General features: G+C 39.0%; 1 protein-coding gene across 8 annotated transcripts in view; it reads left to right on the forward strand.

Moving 5' to 3' along the window:
- Positions 1-24,342, forward strand: part of MAPK10 (mitogen-activated protein kinase 10) — a 157,720-nt gene extending 133,378 nt beyond the window's left edge. For 7 of the 8 annotated variants that reach the window (XM_064651670.1, XM_064651675.1, XM_064651677.1 and 4 more), the window contains 3 exons: positions 11,175-11,238; positions 11,728-11,805; positions 16,745-24,342. In XM_064651670.1, the coding sequence (XP_064507740.1) occupies positions 11,175-11,238; positions 11,728-11,805; positions 16,745-16,887 (285 nt within the window). In that variant the 3' untranslated portion in view covers positions 16,888-24,342. Of the gene's footprint in view, positions 1-11,174; positions 11,239-11,727; positions 11,806-16,739 lie in introns of all 8 variants that reach the window. The other variant, XM_064651673.1, reaches the window with a different exon arrangement.
- Positions 24,343-26,528: the final 2,186 nt, after the last annotated feature.

Consider the following 26,528-nt stretch of genomic DNA (forward strand, 5'->3'; position numbering starts at 1 on the left):
TTTGCCCTGCATTTCATTGCATTTATTGCAGTAAATAACTACAGAAAATCAAACTGTCATTGCTTCCATAGTACCTCAAAGAACAGAGGACATCCTATGAGGAAGGAACAGTGCCTTTAAATGTTCAAGTGCTCAGTGTTGTCCCAGTTATTTGTAGTTTGCATCTTTGTCTAAATTGCTTCTTTTTAGATAACCCTCTGTTCTCCTTGCCCACCTGATTCTTTGCACAGTTATTGTGTAGCTAATATGAGCTCAACATGAGCATCCCCAGCTGCTTTCTGTCTGTCTTAGCTTCAAAGTTTTCTCTTCCAAAATGTGCTATGTCTTGTCAATAACACACTACAGATTCATATGAATACTTTCGTCATACTTTGACAGTGAAGTGTTATTGAATTGCTTTGTCACCAATCATTCTGTGGTACAGAGACCCTTCTTCTCTTGGGATCATAGCAGGTCAAAAACCAGGAAGGTTTATGTCATGTGCAGTGTCTAAACATGGGATTAATATTCGATGTATTTTGTCAGAGTGCTGGGAATTCTAGAAAGAGCCTGGCTTCACTTAGCGCTCATTATTTTGCCAGCCTCATTTTTGGAGGGAAAGTTAAATTGGAAGTCTTTCTTTTCGTAGTTAACAGTTTATTAAATTATAAATATCCATCTGTTCACGCTGACATACCTTCAGTGGTTAGCTGTGAATCATTTACTAATTATTTTCTGAAGAAAACCTAACTCAGTTGGATTTTCTTTGCCTCTTGATTTAGCTGTTGAAGTGCTCAGTCAGTGTTTTCCATCAGTGTTGTCTGCATGATGGAATAAGTTTCTCAAACAGATTCATGGGAGATTAGTGGCTTTCTGTTCTTCCTCAGAAGAGTGTCCTGAGGTTCTGGGACTGCTACTAACTGGCAGTGAGTCTACAAAGAGTAGATGTTGTTACAGTGGAAAGAAACCTTTACTTGTGCATTCGTGTTCCAATTTGGCACTTCTGGCTGAACACTTGATGTCTGACTGGCTGTTAGTTCTTTACAAGGTAGCAAGGTACCTGTTGTGGTAAACTTGTTTGGTTGTAACAAAAGTGATTTAGAGCTTCAAGCATGAGGTAACTTGTTTCCTCTTAGAAAAAGCTGTGTTGATGTGCACAATAGGTTTTGTCCATCTATCTGTGACCTTGGACCAGGGAACCTAGGAAAACATCCAGAAATCTCATGGAGTATCTTCTAGCACTTACATCCAATGTCTTAAATGATTACAATTTTCTGGAGTAGTTAATATTATGCTGTAAATCCAGGCTCTGCACTGTGCAACTTTCTTTGTTATACTTCAGTGTTACTTGTTGCAATCTTGTATTAAAAAACAAATTGGATAAAGAATTTAATTGATATCACAAGAGTCTTTCCATGTCTCTCCAATAAATACTCTGCTGAAACATCTGCCTTGTTACAGTTGCAGAAGAGTCAGGATCAAATTCAGTAAAAACATTCCCTAATGCCATGCATTAGGTATGCCATGGGCAAGGGGGAAATGACTGTCATCTCCTGTATTTTTGTTAGCTCTTGCCAACTTTACAGCAGGGAGTAGGTACTCATCTAAAAATATCCAACAAATGAGCTGTTTGAGAGGCAGACACTTTTGCTGATTCACTTAATAATCTGACTGTGAATTTGTCTTTAATGAACAAAACCACAGAAGTTATAATAGGGTACAGCTGCACAAAGAGGTAGTGTTTGAATGACGTGTCAAAACCTCACAATGGTTATCTGTCTCACTAATGTTAGATTTGCAGCATGACGAGGCTCTGTGAAGTGACCCTCTCAGACTGCCCTGCAAGTGTGCAGACGAGAGAGCAATAGGAAAATTAGTGATGGAGGTGCTGCTTTTGGTCCCTTGCATTATGCTTAGCTGCCTACTATTTTTCCTGGTTACCCCACTGGAATTTAGAAGCCTGCAGTGACTTCCCCCTGCCCATGTTCACTGCACTTTTTTTTATTGTATCACTTTATAAGTACTTTTACACAGAGTGAAGTGTTTCATCATGTAGCTAAAGGTTTGGTAGAGGGATGTTTTGGGGTTTTTTAAGTTTTCCTCACATATTGTAACATGAGGCAGGATTCCTTCCGCTGTCAATAGCCCTGTACAGTAGGGATAACACAGAAATAAGGATAGGGAGGTATTAAACAAGATGACATTTTCAGTGAGTGTAGTACTGGGGGAGGGGGGGGAGTTAGTTAACTCTACCTGTCTAGGTGGATTATTCCATCTCCCCAGTAAATGGCTTCATCAAAAGCAGCCAGGCATCTGTTGTACACTGTCCACTTCATTGAGAGGCCTAGGAGGACAGGTAAGTGAGAGCATTTAATGTGACAGGAATTTTGAAGTGAGTTGTTGCAATGTCATTAAATGTCAGTGTGTGCTGGAGGAGGCAGTGAAGAGCACTGAAGTCAGCTCAGGGAATAAGCAGAGAATTTGGTGTCAAAGTTTAACCTGGAGGTAACAACCCTCTATGTTTGCCCAGGTTTACAGCATTATAAATGTGAGGAAAACAGATTAAATAGCCCTGTCCAGACTAGTGAGACAGTTACAGTCCCTTTTTATAAGTCTATTAAAAGTTTATGATCTTTTAGAGACTGAGTGGGGGCAATAAAACTATTATGTCTCCTAATGGGCAAACACTGTGCACAAATGGGAAGTGGTAGGAGTGCAATACCCTTTCCCCTGCAATGTGTAACAGCATTAAACTCTTCTGGTTGGCCTTAAATGCCATGTTATGATTCCCTGATACAGAGAGGAAGGACAGTATGTTATTAGATGTGGGATTTGCCATTCACTCATAGCAGGCTACACAAACAGTGCTGTGACTCTCCCACAGACTTCTGTATAAAAACAAACCACATCCTAAGCCCTGGATAGCTCTGGAGCAGTCATTATATCAACATTTAGAACCCTTGCACAGTTTTTAAGCTTACCTGTGGACTGAGTGGGTGAGCTAGATTTTGGGTTTAGAGGAAACTCTTGTGTCTAACATACATAGTTAGCCAGCTTCTTTTGAGCACATTCAGCCTGCTGCAGTATCTTTGATAATGAAGTCACAGTGTTAGGTTCTCCAGAGAACACATCATTGATCTGTAGTTATTTTGAAGCACTCTTTTAACACTCTGCTGAAGAGCGTTACAGTTAAGATGATTTCTGTATTCAACCAAGAAAAATATCTGTTTTAAAAAAATTTATAAAATGCAAATAATGTATGTTTATAATTCAGTGGAATTCCCAAGATTTTAGGAGCTGTTGAAATCTGTTGTCACTCTTCACACCTAATTTATATGTAGGAAAACTAGAGTTTAAAGGGTGAAAGTATTATTTACTAATATTACACAGCAATCTATTGTAAAATCAGAATAGGAACATATAGACCTTACTTCTGTGTATTATATTTCATTTAAAGATTCCTTCTTCCTGCAAGTTACATGCAGAAACTATCTCGGATCCACTTTTAAACAGATATTATTATATTTATTACTTTCATGTTATAATATTTACTTTACCTATTATAACAGCATTTGTGCTATTATCATGAATAAATGAGACACACGATACCTTTTCTCCCTCAAATTGCTTTTGTTTTATTTTTAGGAAGGAAGTTTCCAGTGTCTCTTGTGTCTACATAGAGACTATCCTGTTTATTGTAGGTAATCTCAGTATCTCCCTGATGACACATTAACTTCTCTGTTTTCCTGTCTGAAAATGCTGTGCTTGAGGCAATGTTTTAATTTACGTAGCTACCTTTTTTTAGAAGTTGCTATACCTTTTTGCTCTTCATTGAGATGAACTTTGAATAAATCCCAAATCTGATATTTAAGTTTTCATATCTTTCCTAATGTTTTTGTGATGCTGTCTATATGCAGGTCACTGGCTTTTTATCCCAAACTGTTCGAATTGTGAACAGAATGGATTCCTAGACACCTGCTTTAGCGTAGTAAGGAAGTTCTTCTTCCTTTTGTTTTTGATGTATTTGAAGAAACTCTTCTTGTTATCCTTAGCCAGATCCTTAGCCAGATTTAATTCCAGACATCCTTAGCCAGATTTAATTCCAAATAGACCTTGGCCTTCCTTGTTGCATTTCTGCATATTCTGACAACATCTCTATATTCATTGCAAGTGGTCTGTCCATGCTACCACCTCGTCTATCTCCTGCTTATCTCTGAGTTTTGACAGGAGTTCCTTGTTGGAAATACTCAAACAGCTCTCTGATGCCATTGTGAGGCCTCTCTCAATGATTTTTGAATGGTTTGGGGAATCTGCAGAGGTGCCAGTTGGCTGGAAACTGGCTAATGTTGCCACAATTTTCAGGAAGGGCAAGAAGCTGGACCTCAGAAACTATAGGCCAGTTTCACTTCAGTGACTGGTAAAATTATGGAAAAGGTGATTCTGGGACATACTGAAAAACACCTTAAGGACAATGCAGTTATTGGTCACAGCCAGCATGGCTTCATGAGGGGAAAGTCCTGTTTGTCAGACGTACTTTCCTTTCACAACCCTTTAACCTACCTAGTTGATCAAAGGAATCCAGGTGATGTTAAGTTTTTGGATTTCAGTAATGCTTTTGAGACTGTCTATCACCGTATCCTTCTGGACAAAATGTCCAGCACACAGCTGGATAAACACATCATGCAATGGGTGAGCAGTCGGCTCATGGGTTGAGCACAAAGGGTAATAGTAAGCAGTAGGGTGTCATCAGATTGGTGACCTGTCACTAGTGGGGTTCCATGGGGATCCACTGTGGGGCCTCTGAGGAGCGGCTGAGGTCACTTGGCTTGTTCAGCCTGGAGAAGTGGAAACTGAGGGGAGACCTCATATGACTGTCTACCACTTCCTCAGGAGAGCAAGAGGAGGGGCAGGCACAGATCTCTTCTTTCTGGTGACCAGTGACAGGACCTGAGGGGATGGTCTGAAGTCATGTGAGGGGAGGTTTAGGTTGGATATTAGAAACAGGCTTTTCACCCACCAGGTAGTTGGGCACCTGGAACAGGCTACCCAGGGAAGTGGTCACAGCAATAAGCCTGCCAGAGTTCAAGAAGAATTTGGACAATACTCTCAGGCACATGGTGTAACTCCTGGGGATGGCCATGTGCAGGGCCAGGAGTTGCACACTGATGATCCTTGTGGGTCCCTTCAACTCAGGATATTCTATGGTTTTCTGATTCTATGATTCCATCAATGCAGGTGTCCTGCCCTTTTTGCTCAATTTCTTGCCCATGAGGTTGCACTGTTCTTGAACCTGGAGGAAGTGATCCTTGAATATTAACCAGCTCTCTTGAACCCCTCTTCCCTCTAGGTTATGTTCCCACGGGATTCTTCCAAGAAGGTCCCTTAAGAGGCCAAAGTTAGCTCTTCTGAAGTCCAGGGCTGTGATCTTACTCATTGCTCTGGTTCCTCCTCACAGGATACTGAACTCCACAATCTCATGATCACTGTATCCAAGACTGCCTCCAACCTTCACATCTCCAACCAGGCCTTCTTTGTTTGTTAGTATGAGGTCCAGCAGAACAGTTGTGCTGGTTGTTTACTAGGATTGCATTGGCTTGAGCTGCCTGGTCTCCAGCCTAATTCCTTTCATATTCTTGGCATTAAAAATAATTTTGGAGAGATACCCACTTATCTGTAGCAAAGTGATATTCTTACACAAGAAAATGACTGCTTTATATTCCTCCCCTTGGTTTTTCAATTACAGTATTTCATAAAAAGTTAACCAAGCATTGTTTGGCCAAAAATATTTGCTTGCACATTTCTGGTAGATGCTATCTTAGAAGAATTTTTACTGTTTAAATCCTAAACAATTGCCCCTAATCTTGCACATTTTTTCTTCACCTATAAATTATTTCATTTTGGAACCTTTTGAATATATATGTAATCTCATACTGATTCCTACTTGGGAAAAATATTGTTCCATTCCATGGAAACAAATCTAGTAGCAAAATTTGCCATAGATAATGATATGATGTTTTCTGTTAAGTGGTTTCAAAATTTGTCTTAGATTTTACTGTACTTGCAGTTATTGCTTGTTATCTGATATCCATTAGAAGAGAGATTCCAACAGAAAGATCATATGTTAAAAATATTCCTTTTAAACATTTCTCTATGTTGGCAGAATTTTACAACAGTGATAGATTTTGTGGGGTTTTACTCACTGTAACTCATGCTGCTTCCATTATTGGTTTTATTGTCATAGGATTTGTATTTCACTGGAGTATTTCTGCATCTAGGACCACCCACAAGGGGCTGAGTTGTGAATTATCATTCCTTTCTCTGTGCATTCCAATCTGTGTGTTACCTTCTATTAATGCTCTTCCCTATATTGCTTATGAAGAGAACTTGGGTTCTCAGTCTGAGGTCCAGGACAGAAACTGCTGTGGTATTGTGTTAGGACTGTATAAACCATCCATGACCAGCTGTTGAATACAATTGGTTCAAATGAATCTCAAGTTTCATAGTTTGTCAGAAGCAAATACAAAAAATCATCCACCTGTTATTTTACCTGTGAGTACTGAGTATCCATTAGGATGGAGAGGCGCTTCTGGACAGCTCTGTTGCCTTGACAGACACTTAAAAGAAGGTGTCACCTTCACTACACGACAAAACCAAGGCTGTCAGGTTGTACATCTTTTCTGGTATTCTTTTCTCTTGCTCAGCTCTGAGTTTATAGATGTTGTATCTAAAGTCTTCAGTGATCTGCCACGGGGGGTTTTTTTAGCAGTCAGTTATAGGGCTTGCTTTTCTACATAGAGGTTGATGGTGCACATCTGTTCTCTCACAAAAGAAGCATGCAGCTCTGCTTGGTATACAAGTATGGATATTCCCTCAAGTCAGCAACATCTATCCTTTTATAGATGATTAACTATGGAAGCTGAAAACAGCTTCTACAGCAATCTTTGTTAATGTCAGTGAGGAGTAGTGGTTAGAGAAGAAAGAGGCATTTCTTTTCTTCTTTTTCTTTTTCAAACCAAACTAAATCTTTTTCCAGCTTGTTTGCTGTATCTTCAACCTGTTCAGTCATCTGCATGTAGCCAAGTAATCTTGACTCCTGCTGCATGGTATTCTTACGGTCCAGCTGTTCAGAAACAGCTCAGTCCCCAGTTTCTGTCATGCACACCATGTGTGGAGTTTTCTAAAAGTCTCTGCAAAGACTCAAAGGAACAAATGGGCTCAGAGGCATCTCTTCTTCCATATCCATAGCTGAGATCATGCCTAGCCCACTGTGGAGTCCCTTGGCATAACAGGGTGAAATCTAAAGCACTTGACATCTTCCTTTCTAGGTAAAGAAACTATCAGACCTCTGGTGACAAGCGTGCTGGTGTACTTTGTCTTGCACCACAGAAATAAATACAAAAATGGTATCAGTAACACAACCTGGGTTGTGGCAAAACACAAGGGAATTTTTATATTCACCTGTTATGAGGATCTAAACCATTTAACAAAATGTTTAACCTCACACCATTAATTTTTACAGCCTCCAGTTCCTCTTCTATTTGAATATTGCTAATTCTATTGCTGCCTTTTATGCTACTCCAACTACTGCTCTGGACCCTGCGATTCCAGGAACAGATGCAGACTCAAGCCTTGCTCTGTCAAGCTTTCTAAAAACAGCTCATCCCAAGGTCTCCACTGTGCTGGCACTAGCTCTGCAGAGGCAGGGACAGAGATGGCAGGATTTATTCGAGTGTGAGCTTCAGCATCCAAGTGTGATCCTCAGCCCATTCCACTTGCTTTCTAGCAGTGACATACAAACCAATCTGTGTTGCTTTGGGAAAGTGAGAATGCATCAGCCTCAATCCATGTTTTGCTTTTTTCTCTAGTGAAAAGTTTTTCCTTCCTCGATATTAGAAAGGTATTTAACAAATCCAGTAGTCTCTTGCTGTTTATATGACCACATAAACCCCCTGTCTTTTGTGTGTTTTGGTTTTTGGTTTGGTTTTTTGGATTGGTTTTGTTTATTTGTTTGTTTTACTGCTTTTCTTTTTTTTTTCAGAAGAAGGTCCATTTTCTTTTGGAGTTTTTGTAATTTTTCTTATATTCAGTGAATATTACATTTGTTTCAAAAATATTTTAAGAATCAATTTGTAAAATGGAAAAGCCAGTAACCACTGAAACAACAAGGGGTGTTTTTTTAACATCTACAAGAAAAATAAAATTAATTCCTTTGCTTACCCATCCAAAAATAGATTCTATTCTTTGTTATTGTTGCCAGTGCAGTTCCTTACAAATCAGTCTGGTTTGGGGAGAAAATGGCTGCCTTAAACTGAAGCTAGATGCTGCCACCCATAGGATTGATCCTAACCCGGCCTTTATTTAATGCTTTTTCTGAAACCTGTAAAAACTAAACCATGTAACTCTCAGTTGGCGTGTGCTGTATGAATGATGTATAATAGTGTCTATAACACTACAGCTACATCCACATAGAAAGTTAATGATTACAAATACAGACATTTTTTAAGGCATTTGACTTAGGTAGCAAAGTCAGTTTAGGCTAACCTTTGCACCAAGTCTGAAATCAGGTGCCCAGGAGGACCCTGGTATGGCAGCTGCTCTGATTGCTCCTTTGTTGTGACAATAGTTGTGTATTGTCCTTAAAACCCTCCCTTCCTCCCTCTAATTTTGGAAATTCGTTTAAAAAACCCCTGCAAAACAAATGAGTTAGCAGAAAAAGGGTGGTCAGCCTCGAGGGGATTTTGTATTAAGCTTTGTGGTTCTCATTAGGATTAATGAGAATTGTGGGAAAATAGATTCTTGAAGTTGTTGTGGTATTCTCAGCTCATCTCTGAATCAATGAAAAGATAAGGGGTCATTTCCTTGTATCAGGGAATTTAGATGGGAAAGCTTCACTTCTCCCAGTGTAAGAGCATTGACCTGGCCTCTCAGCAGAGCTCCATTCCCTTATGCTCTGCAAAGGTTTTCGAGGTTATAGATGCTGCCTCTGTGAAGAGGAGGAATTTATTCATGTCATTATTATGCTGAATATTTGTTACCCTTGGCTCTGGCATTCCTGCCGAGAGCCATGTTGTATAGCTGTGGGTTCTGCTAATTCACAAATAAGAGTCTGCAGTACAAACACAGGTAGAGCAGTCAAATGCTGTGCAGGTGCAGCTTCTGACATCCTGCAGTGTGTGAAGTAGAGTTGGGTTGTTCTCCCTTGTTTGTCTTCAAAATAGGAGCTTGGTAACAAGTGAGATTATTCTGAGTTCTCTCCCTGGAAAATGCCTTTGTTTCCAGAATGTATTAATCAAGGAAATATTACTGCTGATTTTCTTGTTGCCTATTAGCCAATTATGCCTGCTTAAGATGTAGTTGAGATAAATTAGAAGAGACATAAGCCAAAGATTTTCTGGTTGTGTGAACTGAGAACAGGTATATATATCTGATCACTTATTCCTTTTGGTTCTGTAATTTTGTTTGAGAATTGAAGTACTGAAGGAATCCATACTCTTACTCCTGTCTGGGGGAGAAATACAAGCTTTTTTATGGGAGTATAAAAGAGTGTTTATACTTGGTAGGAGCAATTTTACTCACCGCCTACACTTTTTGCAAGCCCCTTCCTGAAGTGTTTAGAAAGAAAGGTACTTGCAGGATATTCTTGTCCAACTTGGTTTACCTGTTTTCTTTCCACCTGACAGAGAAGCAGTGGTTCTGTCACTGTGATTCAGTTCCAGCTCAGCCAAATGCCTCCCCTCCTGCTCCTGTAAATTCCTAGCCCTCCAATTTCCTTGTCTTGGCCAGCTTTCTCTGCTTTCCTTAGTAGGAAATGCATGCCACAGGGCTGGCTGGGTGGCTGAGCAGGAGCCCAGTAGGCTCAGCTGGAAGAGTAGAGCTTCCTTACTACATCCCACTGGTTAGTGGTGAGGCTCACCTGCCCTCTTGTAGTATTCAGCTCCCCAATAACACAGCCAGCAGAAACATAGAATCCCCATGGGGGTTGCACGATCTTGGTTGCATCTGCCTTAAGCTTCAGGACTCACTGGAAAAGACCAAGAAAGGTTGTTTTGCTGAATAAAAGAACAGCTGCATTGGTTTTGGTCTCAGACTTCTTAGAGGGTTGTGTCTTACCTTGCTGATGTAGCAAAACTCTTCTGAGACCTGGCACTCACTTTAACTTATGACGTGTTTCACATTCCCTCTCAGCACGTTCTCAGGTATGAGACTTGACTATCCAGGACTTCACCAAATTCCCTTGTCCTTAGCCCTGATACATCTATCATTCTGCAGAAACTTCTCTTGTTTTCAGTGGACTTGTCCAGTTCAGCTGTCATGTAATTTTCCTGGTCTGTATTATGACACTGAGCTATTACTTTTTCAGTTGTATCTGTAGCATGCAAATAGCTTAGTGGACTGATGGAGTTAGAGTCCTGAGGGCAAATTTCTAACTTCAGAAAACAGCTTGGTAAGTGTGCATTTAGTAGGAGGATGTTTTGAAAGGGACACAATGGCCAAGTGCCCAAGGTGAAAATCAGAGGAAATACATATGAGTGAGAAAAGTGTTGTAGGTCTTGCTTCAGTCTTCATTAGATAATTTTACCTTGGATGCTGAAGCTTCTGGGTAGAAGAAAGGAGGGGAGAGTCCTCTGCTTTTCTCGGCTGCTATGTTTGGCAGCTAACATGAGGAGAGGCAATGAACATGTGGCTCAGAAAGCAAAGTTACTTAAAATACATATGCTGGAAAGCTTGGGAATTTGGAATGTGGATCAGAAACTGTGGCAGGGAGATTTAATTCAAAATTAGAGTTATTCTGAGAGGTTCATATAGCAGCGCATCTAAAGAGCAATTTAAAAATTAATATAGTAATGGTACTACTAATTAATCAAGATTGGTATTTGTTTGGTATTCTGACAGTACTTTTTTGCTGGTGAACACAGTTTCTGGGCTCAGTACAAGCACAATGGCAGTTTTATTTCAACTGCAACTATGCCTCTTATTTAAAAGAGGAAAACAGAGAAGTATATTGATTTCTTCTACAAAAAGAGTTGGATTCTGGAAGTGTTAATTCTTTTAATATTCAAATGTGTTTCGTGTGTTTTTGCATGTACAGGATGGATTGTGAAGAAGGAGAAGAGAAATTATCTTTAATTAAGTAATTACTCCTAATTTCCAATATAACAGACAGCTGACTAAATAACTTTGTTTCTTTTCTGCAGCCTCCTCCACAGATATATGATAAACAGCTGGATGAAAGGGAACATACAATTGAGGAATGGAAAGGTAATTGCAGTAAAGGCATGGGAAGGGGTATTTCGGTGGCAAAATGCCACATCCCACCACCCAGTGTGTCTGTGTTAGAATTCCTCAGACATAAAGAATTGACACTAGCCTTACTGGTGCTTTGATAGCAAAATTATAAGGATTCCAGTGCTTCACTGAAATCTAAGGATATCATCTGGAGAACAGACTAATGTTTGGCAGGACGATGCATCAGAATTTTAGCCCCAGTAAAAAGCGTTGTGTTATTGTGCTGCTTCATTTCTAGACAGTGCAGCGTTAAACAATTCTTGTGCTCTAGTTTAATCCCATTTATCTCAGTTCAGCTCCAAAAAGAGATGAGGGGAATGGAAGAGGGAGGTCTTAGGCAAGTAGAGCAGTCGGATTTGTGAAGGGCGCTCTTGGGAGGGCTACAACACTGTGTGATAGTTGTTTTTTTCCTGGTCACAGGTGCCAGTCCCTGCTTGTAACTCTTACAATTCTCTCTTCCAGAACTCATCTACAAAGAAGTAATGAATTCTGAAGAAAAGACTAAAAATGGTGTAGTAAAAGGACAGCCTTCTCCTTCAGGTACTCGGCCCCATTGAATAACTGATGTGATTTCTGTACTGACAAAAAGACAATGGAGATAGCTGAAGCACTTGTGCTACACTTACCATTATGTAGACCAGTTAAAAAGTTTTTATGAAATTCAGTGTTTCTAATGAGTTGACCTTGATTAATTGTGCTCCAGCATCATGTTAATACTTAAAAACTGGCCTTCTTGCTGTTTGAGGCATAGTTGTTCTGGTATTTTCTGTGGAAAGATCTGTGATTACAGATGATACTCCTGTAAGTGGGGAAGTTTATCTCACACTAATATTTTTATACTGCTTAAGGATGCATAACTGAACTAATAATTTGGTGGTTGATACAATAAAAAATAAGGATGTTATCATGTATCCATCTGTTGGACACGCAAGACTGCACACATGATCCCCACTCCAGCTCATGTACGTGTCTGGTACCTGGTCTGGTAGTTTATCCTTTCAGAAGGCTGATAAAATCAGGATAGCTTGCTGACAAGCTTTGTTGACACTTCAGTGAGAAGGGAAAGTTGTCTCAACGACTGATTCTTAAAATCTTGTCGCAAAAAAAATCACAACTAAGTTTTTTCTGAGGAAAATTCACATCAGCAGTTCTTTTCACAGAAATGCAAACTGTGACTGCCAGTACACAGAAATACCTATTTGTGAAGGCATGCTTCCACTGGCAGACTTGAAGTGACCAGATTTTGAGCGCAGTTTTCCAGTAGTGTTTGCATGTAAAACCAGCTCTTCAGAGCTTGTCCTCAAATTAAAATAATTTAATTCAGTTAATTCTGCGTATGTTCAGACATAAGGCTTTTTTCATTCTCATTTTTCACTTGCTGCTGAACTTAGTTAATGTTAGAACAAGAAGGTATCATTAGTAATTGACAGGACAAAGGGAAACATGGCAACAATGGAGGGAGTTAATAGAGTACTGGATGGTGATATTGGAGCACTAGCACTGCACCTGGATTTTGACATCGATGAAGTAATATATTGGAAACAATCCATTGTGTTCTTGCCAAGTAGCAAACAAAGTACAGGACTTGCAGATTTAATTTACTGAACTATGGTAACATCAGTGAAAAGTAATCTGGAGCCTAAGCAGTATCTCATTCTTAAATCTTTCTCCCCTGCAGCACCGTGGTTGCAGGGGATTGATTTATGATCAAGAAACATTGTAGTTGCTTGTTTCAAGAATTAACTATCCAGGGATTTCGTTATGTATTCCATATTCTGTTTTTTCTATGTGGAAGGTTTTTATTGTTTATGTAAAACATTTTCAAACATATAAAGTTGTCATTTCTTACCTGTATTTCTTCTACTGTTTCCCTTTGACTGTTTTTGGATTGTTAGGCACCAACAAGTTTAGCCCCTATTTAAAAACTCATCTCAGATGAGGCTGTTTAGTGAAACAGTAGATTTCCTGTTTTTCTTCACTTTGTGTGCCTGACTCAACCATTTAGCTGAATGAAATACTGAAAGAATGAGGCAAAACACCAATTCTGAGCATAAGGAAAATGAGAGGCTCTACACACACATTACTCACTGGTTAGTGTTCTTGGCAAGAATTCAGGAAGCTAAGATTTGGCACTCTGTCAATAATCATAGCAAGCAAGCTGGAGATTAGTTTCCACGATTACTTGATCAGAGTATTTGGGGAAACAGCTGAAGCTGACAGCACCAGGGATAATAATTGCCCATTGATGCAGCTACTTAAGGTGCCTGTGTATCAGGGTGTCAGTCCCTTGTTCTGCAAAGAATTGGTTAGTATAACATACAAGCTTGAAATGTGGAGCTTGGGGGAGAAACTCAAGTACCCCTCATGTTTATGTCCAGTGAACAAAATCAACAGTGTCTAAAATTGCTCCCAGATCCTATTTCTGCCTGTTCAAAAGATCTCTCGGTGTTTATTTTAAAAAAAGCTTTTTTCCTAAGTCTTTTTTGCTGCAGTTCTTGTCCTGTCTCCAGAGAACTTGGAGAACAAATTCATCCATCATTCTTTCTGTCAGCTTTTAGCTCACGTAAATTCTGTCATCATCACGTCCCTAATCAGTCTTCCTTCCTTTGAACTTCACTACCTGCATCTTTCAGTCTTTCAAAATTACTGCTTTTTTCTACACTTAATCTAGACTTCTATCTTTCAGAGCTCACCATGTCCAAACCTATTTAAGGCATTAGTAGTGCTGAATTGAGTGGAAAAATTTGTGTGTAGGTGGGTATATATGTGTTACATAGATATGTGAGCAACATGTGCATGTCCACATGCACACATAAACAAGGAATTCAATCTTAGATGGTAATTTCTGCATTTCTATTCTTTCTTTGTCACAGAATTGCTGAATGGTTTTGTTTTATTTATAAATTTGGATGCTGTACACTTTACTGACATGCTGACTACTCAAAGGGTCTATGCCATATCATTACTAGGCTGGGAGAATAGAAGTGGTTAGAATAAAAAATTTTCTCAGTGGAACTTAATTGCAACAACACATGTGAGAAATAGCCACAAATCAACCTCCAGGACTGTTGACTAATTCACAACCTTATAACATGAAAACATACACCTTTTATACACTATAACCTCTCCAAAATACACACACTATTTGGCTATCACAGATGCTTATGTGAATCTTCTGTTGAGGTCTCCTTCTGGGTTCCACAGAAGATGTATTATTTATTTTAAACTCTACCAAGAAGTGCAGTAGAACTTTTCACTAGCAGTCTTGGGACTCTTCTGCTCTGTCATTTCTGAAGCAGAGAAGCAAAGCATATAAGCTGTTTTATGCGAAAAATAGGGGAGGAATTTACAAACACCATTTTCTGTTTGGTTAATACATTTTTAAAAAGTGTTTCTGGCTGGTATTATCAAACAACAGGTATTTTCTTTAAATTAAAAAAATTAATACAAGGGTGTAGGTTATTTAGAATTAAACTTAAATTCTGTCCATACTAACTAACCTCCTCTCACACTCTCCTCTAGCCTTCACTACCCAGCTGTAATTTCATACCTAACATTTTCAACTGTCTTCTCATTTCTGGATATTAGCACAGCGTATTCTTAGCATTCCCTTTCTAGATGAAAATTGACCTTGTATTCTACCTTTCCTGGCTTTCAGTTGCTGTCTGATTTGGTCAGTTTTGTTGCTATCCCCCAGAAACTACCTGATACCTTTTCTAGACCTCTTCTGTCATGTGCAGAATCTAAATTAAGCAGCTGATGGACTTGCCAAGCATTGCAACATTCGATATCAATAGTTGCTATTTACACGATTTGTGAGAAGCTGAGCAAATCTCCAGGACAGGCATAGGGTGTTATTTTTTTGGAAACAGCAAAATCTGCAGTTGTCTTTTCAGTTATTTCACCCCCAAATCTGTACCACTTTACAGCTGAAGTCTCGGAGGCACTTCCATTGGCGCTTGTTAAATATGCTTCACAAGAGCCCTCTGAGGAAGGAATTCCTGCTTTGCAGCAGGGAAGCTGATGTGTGGCTTATAACAGTAGCTGTCAAGGGCAGAGCCAGGAACAGATCCCAGGAGCTGTTTCTCACCTGCTCTAACCTTCAGCTCTTTTCTTTAATCCTGCAGCCAGTGAGAAGCTTCCTCTCAAACAGCAGATTCATAAATGAGGCTCTTTTTCATCTTTTGAATGCACCTCTGTCATTTCTGTGCTGTCTCACCTGGCACCCATCCCTTCAGGAACAAGCTGTTGTAGCACCAGGCAGGTGCTGAGCATAGGAAATGAAGCATTCCTTACTGTCTAGGGCAGCTTTTGGTTGGGTTTCTGAGTGTTAGTGCGTAAGTGCTACTTTGTGCTGCTGAATTCTTTAATTCTGTCATTTACATTTAGTGTGGTTTCATTTGATTTCGTGGATATTTTTTGAGTCTGGGAGCTTTGGGCCTGCAACAGCAACTATCATGTCTGTGTGTTGTGTCATGTGGAATTGTGCTGAAAGCTAGGAATAACCATAAAAATGCAATTTCCAGAAACTTAAGGGCTGAATTAATGCTTGCTGAAAAAAACATAACCAGGTTTATTGAATTCAGTGGTGCTGAATCAGACAGAGTGTAACAAAATCTTCACCTGTACAATTTCTGTAGTTATTTCTTCAGTTATTTTGCCTAGCTAAGTGGATTGTACATTCATCAAAGAAAGTTGCACAGCAACAGTTTGGTCAAACATCTATTGAACCTACCAGAATTCTTTCCATTTGATTCCTGAGACAGTATCCATGACTTAATGGTAGTCTTCTGTCGAGCACAGTAAACATTTAGAAAGGTAATATACTGTTTAGTCATTAATATAGATAAATTCAGTCATATTTTCACTACACATAAATGCAGTTGTCTTGACTGATTAGTATTTTAATAGAATGTCACATGATTAGATAACATGTAAACATGAAGTAACAGTATTGTACTGGAGGCTGAGATACATGTAATGAGTACCTGAATGATGTACATGTACTTAACTCTCTGAAAAACAAGTCTTCTGCCAGAAAATATAGATGATTGCTGTCTGCAGTCACCAGCCAGATGTCATTAAGATTGCTCTGTCTTTTTGCCTATTAAATTAACTATTTTATTTTCCCAATGTATCAGGAGAGTAAACAAATGTAAGGGTAGTTCTGATGCCATAATATCTTTGTACTACTACAAGAGTAGAAAGCAGTTCCCATCTGGAGCTTCGAATATTAGTGTTATGAGCTGTAACTTTTCAAAACAGACTGTTGAGGGAGAGATTTCCTGGTAAAATATTTAATATTATCCAATGCCTAAATTTTGTATGGCCCATTTTCTGCTAATGTTTGCCACTGTTTAAAATGGTCCGTGTACTTACATGCCTGTTGCCACAGGGTAAGTATCCTTTGCTTTTTCAAAACACGACACATTCCGGGGTTTCGGGTTTAATCACGTTGGTGTTCGTTTTCGTAGCACAGGTGCAGCAGTGAACAGCAGTGAAAGCCTCCCTCCATCCTCATCTGTCAATGACATCTCATCCATGTCCACGGATCAAACCCTGGCGTCTGACACGGACAGCAGCCTGGAAGCTTCTGCGGGACCCCTCGGTTGTTGCAGGTGACTAGCCGCCTGCCTGCGAAACCCAGCGTTCTTCAGAGGATGAGGTCATTTAGGAGGAAAAATTGATGGGAGTTAAGAGATGAAAAGAATGAGAAATAATAAACGCAAAGATTTAAACGAAACAAGCAAACAAAAAATCTTTTCAGCCTGCTTCTCCTACAGAGTTATGTAATGCAGCTAAGCTCAAGTGTATATTTAACTTATAGTTGCTCTGCTTTGGTCTTCTTCCAGTGATGCTTACCAGGGGGGTAAAAAAAAAAAAAAGGAACTGAAAAATCCTTTTTTTAACCCCCTCCCCACAAGATGTAAAATGAATGGCTGCAAAACCAGCAACCTGCAACTGTCCTTTTCACACTGGCATGACAAGGTGTGCAGTAGCCACTCTCAAACATACGAGTGTACATCTGCCTTCACTCTCTGTTCTGTCGTCTGCCCAGTGAGGCAGACAGAGATATACATGCATTTTTCTCCATATAGGAATAGCACATACACACACGTGCCAAGAGAATTCTGGCAGTGTATGCAGCTGTGTGCCCACAGGAACACACACACCTGCATACGTACTTAGTGTGCACTCCACAACCATAAATGGCCCATTTCAGGTGAACTGCATAACTACACATATGTGATATTACCAGTGTATATTCTATTTGTTTGTTCATTGATGAGGTTGCATATCATGTATGAGGACTTGTGGAAGTGTAAATAACCACACAGAACTGTGTCTCCCTCAGACACTTGAAGATGTAGCACCAAAATTTCTGCTGAGAGTTGTATATATATTTTGAAATAATAAGCAGTTTTACTGAAGGAAGAAGCCACAGAGCTTCATAGAAAAATGTTAGTTTGTGAATGTTAAGACTTGTTGTTCTGATTTTTAGAGCAGATATGCCAAGCTGAGACCAGGTTAGAAGGAAGCACATGTATCTTTGCAAGCTACAGGGAACAAGAATGAAGGTTTTTTATGCATGTCTAACCCCAGAAAGATTTATCTCAGTAAGCAACTTTTCCTGTCACTGTTAAGTGAGTTATCATCTTAGGTCATAGATAGGCTCGCTATTATGAATTACAGGTATGTTTGTAAGTTAGAGGGTTGGGGAATGAGCAGATTGTGATATATGATTATGAAAAGGACGTGCAACAGCTTGTTTTTATTTTATGTCTAGGTCTTTACTAGGTTAGATAGAGAAAGGATATTTGCGGCCCACTCTCCCTCAGTGTATGTTTGCGGCTTAGAGGTTGTTTTCCCTTTAAATCATTCCCTATCAGGGACCTCTGCTACTAAGAGAACAGACCTTCTCCAGGTGCTTTTGGCTGTTCATTTGCTCATGACAAATCACCAGACTCCCCAGGAATTTTTAGCAGCTGTGTTACATGGAAAAGAACCACGGAGCGCATGGGTCTAGTATTCCTATTTTCTAAGTAATAGCAAAGGTTATCATTCAGCTGGTGCTCTGAATGAAAGGGATGCAATCAGGGCTCTTAGGCAGTTTTGACAAGTTCCAAAGAACCCAACAGTGACCGAATATTAAATTGAATTTACCAGGTAATAATCCACAGGGTTTCCAATGGTAAATAACAGCAAGTGTTTTTACCAGAGAATGACAAGAATCCACACAGAATTTCATAACAATTGAATATTTTTCCAGCCAAAACAGCAATTAGCATTCTCCACTGCAAGGTCATTGTTACCTGAGTTGGAAATTAAGTAAAATCTGAGTCATCTGTCCTGTTACCAAAGTGTGCCATGTAAACTGAAATGAGCTAAATTGTACTCTAATACTTTTCCAAATGTCAGAGAGAGTAACTGTTTAGACTATGTTAGTGGATATTTTAAATTCACTATTCTTATGTATTCAAAATTCTACCAAAATAGGATTGTTCTATTGGGTGGCTTACCAGCCTGCCATTCTGTGGTAGGAGAAAAAATTGAGTATCAAGTCAGATTTTGTTCAAAGGGAAGAAAAGAAGAAAAGATTTCTCCCCAGGATGGGTAGAAAGAGAGGTAAAAATTAAGTGGATATCAAATAATTTCAGATTTGATAAGTCTGAGCTGTATCAGAATTGCTACAGAAAGTGGTTTTTTTCTCCCTGGTTGTATTTTTGGTAGATTTTTATCAAAATTTTTTTGAGAATAAAATTAGGTTGATCACGTTCTAAAAACTCAGAGCAGTAATTTTTAAAGCAATAATTTACTACTGCTAAATATATTTAGCAATATTCTCTCTTAAGCCATGAAACATCAAGTCATTATTGAGTGCTGTAACTCTCACTTCAAAGCCAATGATCATAAAAATATTAAAAGGTTAACAGCAAAGCTCTATAGGTATGTAGGCAATAACACCAAGGGTGACTTCTTAGCAATAATGAAATGTATCACCTCCAGATTTAATTAATCATAGATATATATTAATAATATTCAGGTAACTAATATCTGCTTTACATTCCTTAGTGTGCACCATTTGGGTGTGTTATTTAAACAAAACTCAACCAAGTATCTCAAAGAGGCAAAGCTGTATGTAAGGAACTGCAAACACCACCAATGTAAACCATAGAAACTTGGAGTAACCACAGTTCATTGCCAGCAGTATTATGGAGATATGACACAGGCAACAGCAGAGAAACCATTTGCAGTAGATGGATACTTGTAGATCTCCCATGTTTCACCTATTGAAGCCAAAAAACATACTCTTGGTCCCATGGTATAATTCAGTCTTGTTTGGGTTCATGAAGGCTGGGTGGAGAACCATAAAAGGTGTCCTTTGGTCGGCGCTGAATGAACCCACATCACAGGAGTTACATAGGTTTGTTCCCAGCAGCCCTGATTCTGCTAAGCACCAGTGCTTGTTCAAACACTTGATGGAAACTATAGGGATGCATACATAATTTTAACTAGCACGTGCTTTTGTCCTTTGCTCAGCAATGGCTGACATCAGCATGTGCTTAAGTGCCTTGCTGAAATGGGGCCTAAAAGAATTACTGCATCTCTTTTTGTCCTCAAATTAGTCTCCTTTATGGGAAGCTCTGTCTAGGGGAGGAGACTTGGAGCTGTCCACATTGGACACTAGAAAAAAAGCCATCAATGAAGAAAAGCATTAGTTCTTTACAATTCTGGTCCTTGTATGTCCAAACTGAAGTAGTGACCATCAAGCAGGAATAGCATCCTTTGTTTTGCTTTGTGCCAGGGATTTGGTGCTGTCAAGCTGATACAGTATAACAGTGCATGTACTTTTGAATTAAAGATTATAGTGATGATGTTCTGAGGCTGTCTTAAGGGAAACAAATTTTATTTTCTGATTCTAGAAGTTTTGATACCCTTCTCTTCAAGCGTGTTCCCCTTTACTCCAGCATTTTGTTCAGCTTGAAAATAATAAATTTTCTTATTTTTGCCATTGATCTTTAAAATCTACTTCTGTTTAAAATGTTACTAAATGTGGTACTTGAGCAACAATTTTCACTTAATTCTCTGAGGTTTGCAGTTGTAAGCATGATTGCCACCACTCCAGAGATGAAGAAAATTGGGAAGCAAGAGATCTATGACAGATGTTCCAAGGTATTTGGGCACTAAGGAGGCAATCAGAAAGCCTGTGCCAGAAGTGGCATTGTCCTGAAGGGCAGCTGGACACCTTGGTATTTTTGAAAATATGCCTAAGAGCCTATTGATATCTTAAGTGCCTGAAATTTTGTCCCAAGTGGCTTACTTAAGCCGTGTATGTAGCTATGAGCTGGGTGAGGAGAATGGCAGAAGCATTTTAACTATCAATGGCTGCTCAGAGTGCTAGCTGCAAGAAGTAGCATTGAGAAGGTATAGAGGAAAGTTGCTGCAAAACATTCCTGCTTTATTTTCAGGTGGAGTACTTCTGGATAGAATGAGAAACAAAAAGAAAGGGAAAAGTCAGAATGGCTCATAAAAGACCCTTTGTCCATTTTCTTTTGCATTGCTGAGTTTAAATGAGGATGAGGTATTGATTTGTTACAAGTTGATGCAAGGTTATACATGTTTTCAATCCAAAATTTTTGGTAATTTTTGAAAACAGTCTTCAGATACTGACTTGGTAACTGGAATAGTATGTTGTGAGTTTTGACTATATTCCATTAAATTGTAATGTATCTTTAGAGAGTTCAGATATTTGAGTTGGTCGCACACTGATTTATGGGAATTGCATTGTGGTTGATGATCCCCCCCTATTATCTAGAATTCCATGGCATGGATAGATTCAGGAATCTTAGCAAGCTTGCATTACATGAAACGGAGCTTAAATTGGAGTGCAAGTGTGGTAATGTGTTTAAAAAAACCAACCAAACAAAAGCTGCAGAAAGCCTGAACAGGTTTTCCAAGCCCTAATGCACTGATGGTTTTCCTCTGGAAATCCCCAGTTCCTGCACAACATTGGCTGCCAGCGGTGACACGAGCTAGATGATCATGTCACTATGTCGCTCTTCCAAACTTATAACCAATTTGCTTTTATCTTCACATATGTTGCTTTACCTTCTAAGTTTGGGCTAATGCTAGTGAAGAAATTAGACCTGTTGCAGTGCCTTTAGGGAGTTTTCTAAAGTAGTACTACTTAACTGATTCAGATTGTATTATATATTTGGCAGTGAGCACCAGTGGTTTCTTTTCCAATTCTTTTCCGTATTTTCTCATGAAAAATGTGCTAATAGCAAATTTTAGAACTGCCTGATAAAGTCACTTTCAGCAAATCTCCCAAATTTTTTATTAAAGAAAAAAAGGTGTTTTGAGTATTCTGAAATTATTGTGAAGTGTAATTGGAATATTTTAATTCAAAATAACTTCTAATAATGAGTGTTAGCTTATTTATATTACAAACTTTATAGTATTTCAAAAGATCAAAATTTTCTTTCATTTCAGATATATTTATATTTCTTTCTTCATGCTTATTGAGATTTTAAAATTTTGTGTGAATTCAAACATGCAAAACCAACCAAACAAAAAAGACATTTTGCAACAAACTCTGTGCTTCCAGGGAGAGCAATACAAAAGAACACCTGCAGGGAAGAATTAGAGGTTTTTTTTAATAGTCTGGCAAAAAAAAAGTCTGAGTTAATGGTTCATTTTCTGTTTAGGCTATTATTTTTCTTTGCTTCTGTATGTGTCTGTAGGAAAGAGAGGGTGTACATAGGGATGTGATTTTCAGAACCTCTGTTCTACTCATACTTAGTGTGAATAAAGAGAGTAGTTGTAATATAACCACACATCTTCAAGAATCTGATGGCTGTGCTTATTTGAACTTCCACCACTTTGCAAAGGACACAGTGAACTGATTGCAAGCTCAAGGTGATCTTTTTCACACACACACAAAGAAAATCGTTGTGCAGTAGGTTTTAATATTATACAAATATGTAATGTCTTAATTAGTAAGATGCTTGGGGGAGGCAGGGGAATGGTGAATGTGTCATCTTCACTGATAAGCTGGAAAACAGACCTGTCCAGTGGAATTTAGTGGAATTCTCTTGATGTATTAGGAACTTGCCAATGTGGCCTGATTTTTATTTCTTTTGTTGTTGTTGGTTTGGGTATTTTTTAATTAACTATTGATTGCAAGAGGTGAAATGTTTAACTTAATGCATGTTCAGGCTCATTGACCCATGGCAAGTTTGAGTTTTAAAGAGGGTTTGATTTGACAAAAGAATGTTGAAAAACTTCAACTGAGGCTAATGGTGCCTTTTTACTTGAGAGGGAAAAGCTGAAAAGCACATATTGAAGTAAGACACAGTCAATTTGGGAAATAAATGTATCCCTACCATGCTTATCATTTCAGACAGGTCTCTTTTGCTAATTTTCACTGAACAGGGCCATTCTTGTCTTCTGGAAAGCAAGATATTTATAATGTAAATAGTTGTATTGATTTTTTTTTCCCTTCCTCTGTAACTAATATGTAATAATCCAACATGCTATTTCTGTTAAAATCCTTTACAATAAGGCCGCTGTATGCCTAAATATGGTTGACCTCTGACCTTCTCCTAAGTCAGTCACATGCTGATAAAGGAGGGTGCTGGAAGTTTCAGTGTACATATAGAATCATGTATATTTAGTAAATTGGGTAAGTGGGACTTATGGCCAGTATACATTAAGCCACAACAGTAACAAAGCTCCAGATCTTAACTAGCAAAAACAACTGTTCACCTTGCCATGTCCATCCTGTAATAAGATCTAAGTTGCACCTGCCTGTAGTTCTGCATGATCAGACTTCAAAGTATAACTAACAAGATCTGTAATGTATCAGTGTTGATAAACGTAGTTGTAAAAAAAAAAAAAAAAAAAAAAAAAGAAAATTAAAAAAAGAAAAAAAAAAGAAAACCAAAAAAACTCGACCAACAAAAGAAAATCAACAACAGCTCAGTATCAAGACTGGAAGATGAGACATGTCCGATTTTGTTGCACAGTTATAGCTGAAAAGAACAACCGATGTCAGTCAGCAGAAATGGACTACAGTAAGAGATTTGTTAAGGAACCAACATTATTTCCACATTGTTTTGTTCTTACCCTGTTTACTTTGACCATCTGTTGTTCCCTGTTCCACAGGGGACAACAGGGCCTCAGTGATCAGTGTTTTATGGGTCAATGTCACATTAATGATTTCCAATTTCTGTTTGTTTAGCAATTACTGAACTAAGATGGGACTCTCATGTTCTCCCATGTGTCCAAAGGAATCCTGTCAGAGCTTCCTCATGAGGATACTCTTCTCACTGCTGTCTTGACTCCTGTCAGTTGAATGACTTTGCAGTGTTCCCAGTAAACAGCACAACACAGCAAATATAATGACTGAGGGCTTAATTGCGGGCGCGTTGTGGATCTGTACTTTCACTGGGGCTCAAAGTCATGCAGGGACAGGACTCAATTGAAACATGGTATGTACTCTATGCATGACGCCTATATTACACCTTTATGACCTTATAGTGGTAAAACTGCTGATCTTTACGGATGTGGATTTGGACCATCTTTTTTTTTGGAGGAAAATTGTAGTGAACCTCCGTCCTTATCCCACAAACCACTTGCTCCTATCCAGAGCAGCTAAATGGAAGTTAAAATGGTGCAAGGGCCTTCTGGGGGCCATGCACAGGGGTGAATTTCATGCTGTTTGAATGTGATCTTGCCAAAAAGCCCGTATGTCTAGCAGGGGAGACTGTGACTGTCCTATAAGGAGTGTTTGTGTTGTTTACTTTAAAACAAGCTTTGCTAATTAAAGTAGTGTATTCCGGAGTCCTATTTGAATGGCATGAAGGGTTATCAATGAAGAAGATACAAAGTATGCTCCTACAGCTCTCCTGGCTTCTTGTTTCTTTTCCTTCAGCCCTCTCTAGGGGACACAGATAAAGCTGTAAACATGTGGACGTTGCCAGGATTACTAAATTCGGTAATTCAGCGCCTTCTGATGGGCTTCATTTAAGAAGCATTTACAGCACTACATAAATATAAAGGTATCTTAAGACACATGAGATTCAGACTTTTTGTCTTTAAGTAGCTTTAGAGTCTACTCCTCTGGTTGACTGAGTAAAAAATATTGGGGGTGGGGGGAGAATGACCACATGACTGGACAGAATGAAGGAAATCTGTCAGGTAAAAGCTAGTCCTTCTACCATCTCTCTCTCCATTAAAAAAATTTTAAACAAAATCAAGCCAAAAGCAACAAACAAACCTATTAAAAAAACCAAACAAAAAATCATAACCCCCAAACCACCATACCAACTGCAGAGTTACTATTTGGAGACTCATTTTTCACAAAGTTGAACACACTTCACTCTAGGTGAAAAAAAAAACAAATAGGAGAGAGGTGCTGTCTTTTTGGGAAACATTGCTGGTTTTTTCAATTCTTGCACAAGCTATCTATGTCCATAGTATTTCCCAGCAAGTCAAAGCATAATACACAAAGGACATTTTTATATTTGAATTTATCATGTGTAGGGATGAAAACTAAAATCACAATCAGCCTTCTGTCAAAACAATTTCAAGGGGGGACCTATAGAAAAGAATGAATTAAAGCACTTGTAAGCACTGTAAAAAAAGAAATTCTTAGAGTTGTTTGTACTTAAACATCATTTTAAGCATACTACACACAGCTGACTTGCTAAAAAAAAGACTTGCTAAAAAAAAGCAAGATTTTTGCTCTGACTAGCTAAAAAAAAAGACAATTTTCAAGGTCTTTTTTTCTCCCAGCTTGTATACACAGAGATTGGCCAAGCTACAACATATAATGGAAACCTCTGATTTCCAGTGGCTAGAGAATTTTGACTTTTTGATTCTTATCGTAAAATAAGGGGACCCATTTCTTATAGGGACCAGCTTTTTAGTTTTATGGGGTACCTTTTGAGAGAGTTGAAGAGTCCTCTTTTTTGAGAGGTTTGCCTTTTTCAGGAGTCAAAATGTGTTATTTATGTCACTAAACATGTGGTACACATAATTTAATCCAGATCTGAAGCTGTATCTGGCATTTAACTTCCACGTAACCCAGAGTCCTAAATTCCAGAAAATCCGAAGTTGTATATGAACAGGAATGTTTCCTGCAATGCTCCCTGGTATTCAAGGGAAGTACCTTTTGCAGCATCATAGCAGCCTTGGAATTTTTCTTCAGCCAGCTTGTGTGCTGGCCTGAATATCTCCTGCGTGGCGAGAGGCCGCACGTGTGGGACGCCGATGAGCTGTAGCGGATCAATGGACTCGTCTGTGCGGAAGGAGATCCGGGTGCCTCTGCAAAACTCCCGCTCTGCTGGAGGCAAATGAATGGGATGAAGGTCAGTGAACAACCTTGTGCTCGAGCTGATGAACATTTCCTATGGTGCTGTGAGGCCTGTTTGGATGCACTGAGTCCAGCCCACAGGCACCTCACAGTACCTATGGCTGTTGTAATCCCTGTGTGGGACTCACTTTCTGGTTTGGTAGCCGAGTTCAAGTTTTGCTTCTCCTGTGGAACCTTCTGCTGAAGGCTGTTCAGGGTTTACTGTTTCTATGTTTGTCCTGGTGCTTAGAAAGCAACAATTCTGCAGGCTTCGTTCACTGCCCTGTGGCTGGGGTTCAAGTACATGTAGATAGAGACTGGCATTATGTTGCTTTTCAACACGCTTTCCCAACCTCTCTGTTAATGGTACAGCTTGGAGCCCGAACTGCAAAACTGCTCTGCCTCCAAGAAAACATGACTGTAGTGTATATATAGTGTAAGGAGCCAGGAAGGAAAATTAGCTGGTTAAATTAATACCAATCTCCTAATGTATTTGTCTTATTTTGAAATTGACTGCTGGGAAGCAGTAAATGTTGTTTGTCTCTTGATGCTTCCATATGATGTTCTGTCCACATTCCTGGAGTACTTATATATGAAATAGAAATTAGGGTGCTTGATAAAAGAGCTCTCTTTCTGAATATGTCTATTTAATGGACAGACTGGGGCTTTTGTTAAGTAAGTCCCATTATGGGAAACAGCTGGCTGTTGCTGTCTGGAAGATTTTAGCCTTTCTTGCATCATAAGCTTGGCACTAACAATGGAGGCATTTAGCATTCCTCCAGGCTAAATTTAAAATGTGTGAAATTATTCCCGTCTTAATTTCCCTTATTCTCCAATGACAGATATGAAGTAATCTTTGATACTTACAAACTTACGAGGCAGAAATTACAAATAAATAACTGCT

The sequence above is a fragment of the Pseudopipra pipra genome, chromosome 4 (genome assembly GCF_036250125.1).
Source record: "Pseudopipra pipra isolate bDixPip1 chromosome 4, bDixPip1.hap1, whole genome shotgun sequence".
Classification (NCBI taxonomy): Eukaryota; Metazoa; Chordata; class Aves; order Passeriformes; family Pipridae; genus Pseudopipra; species Pseudopipra pipra.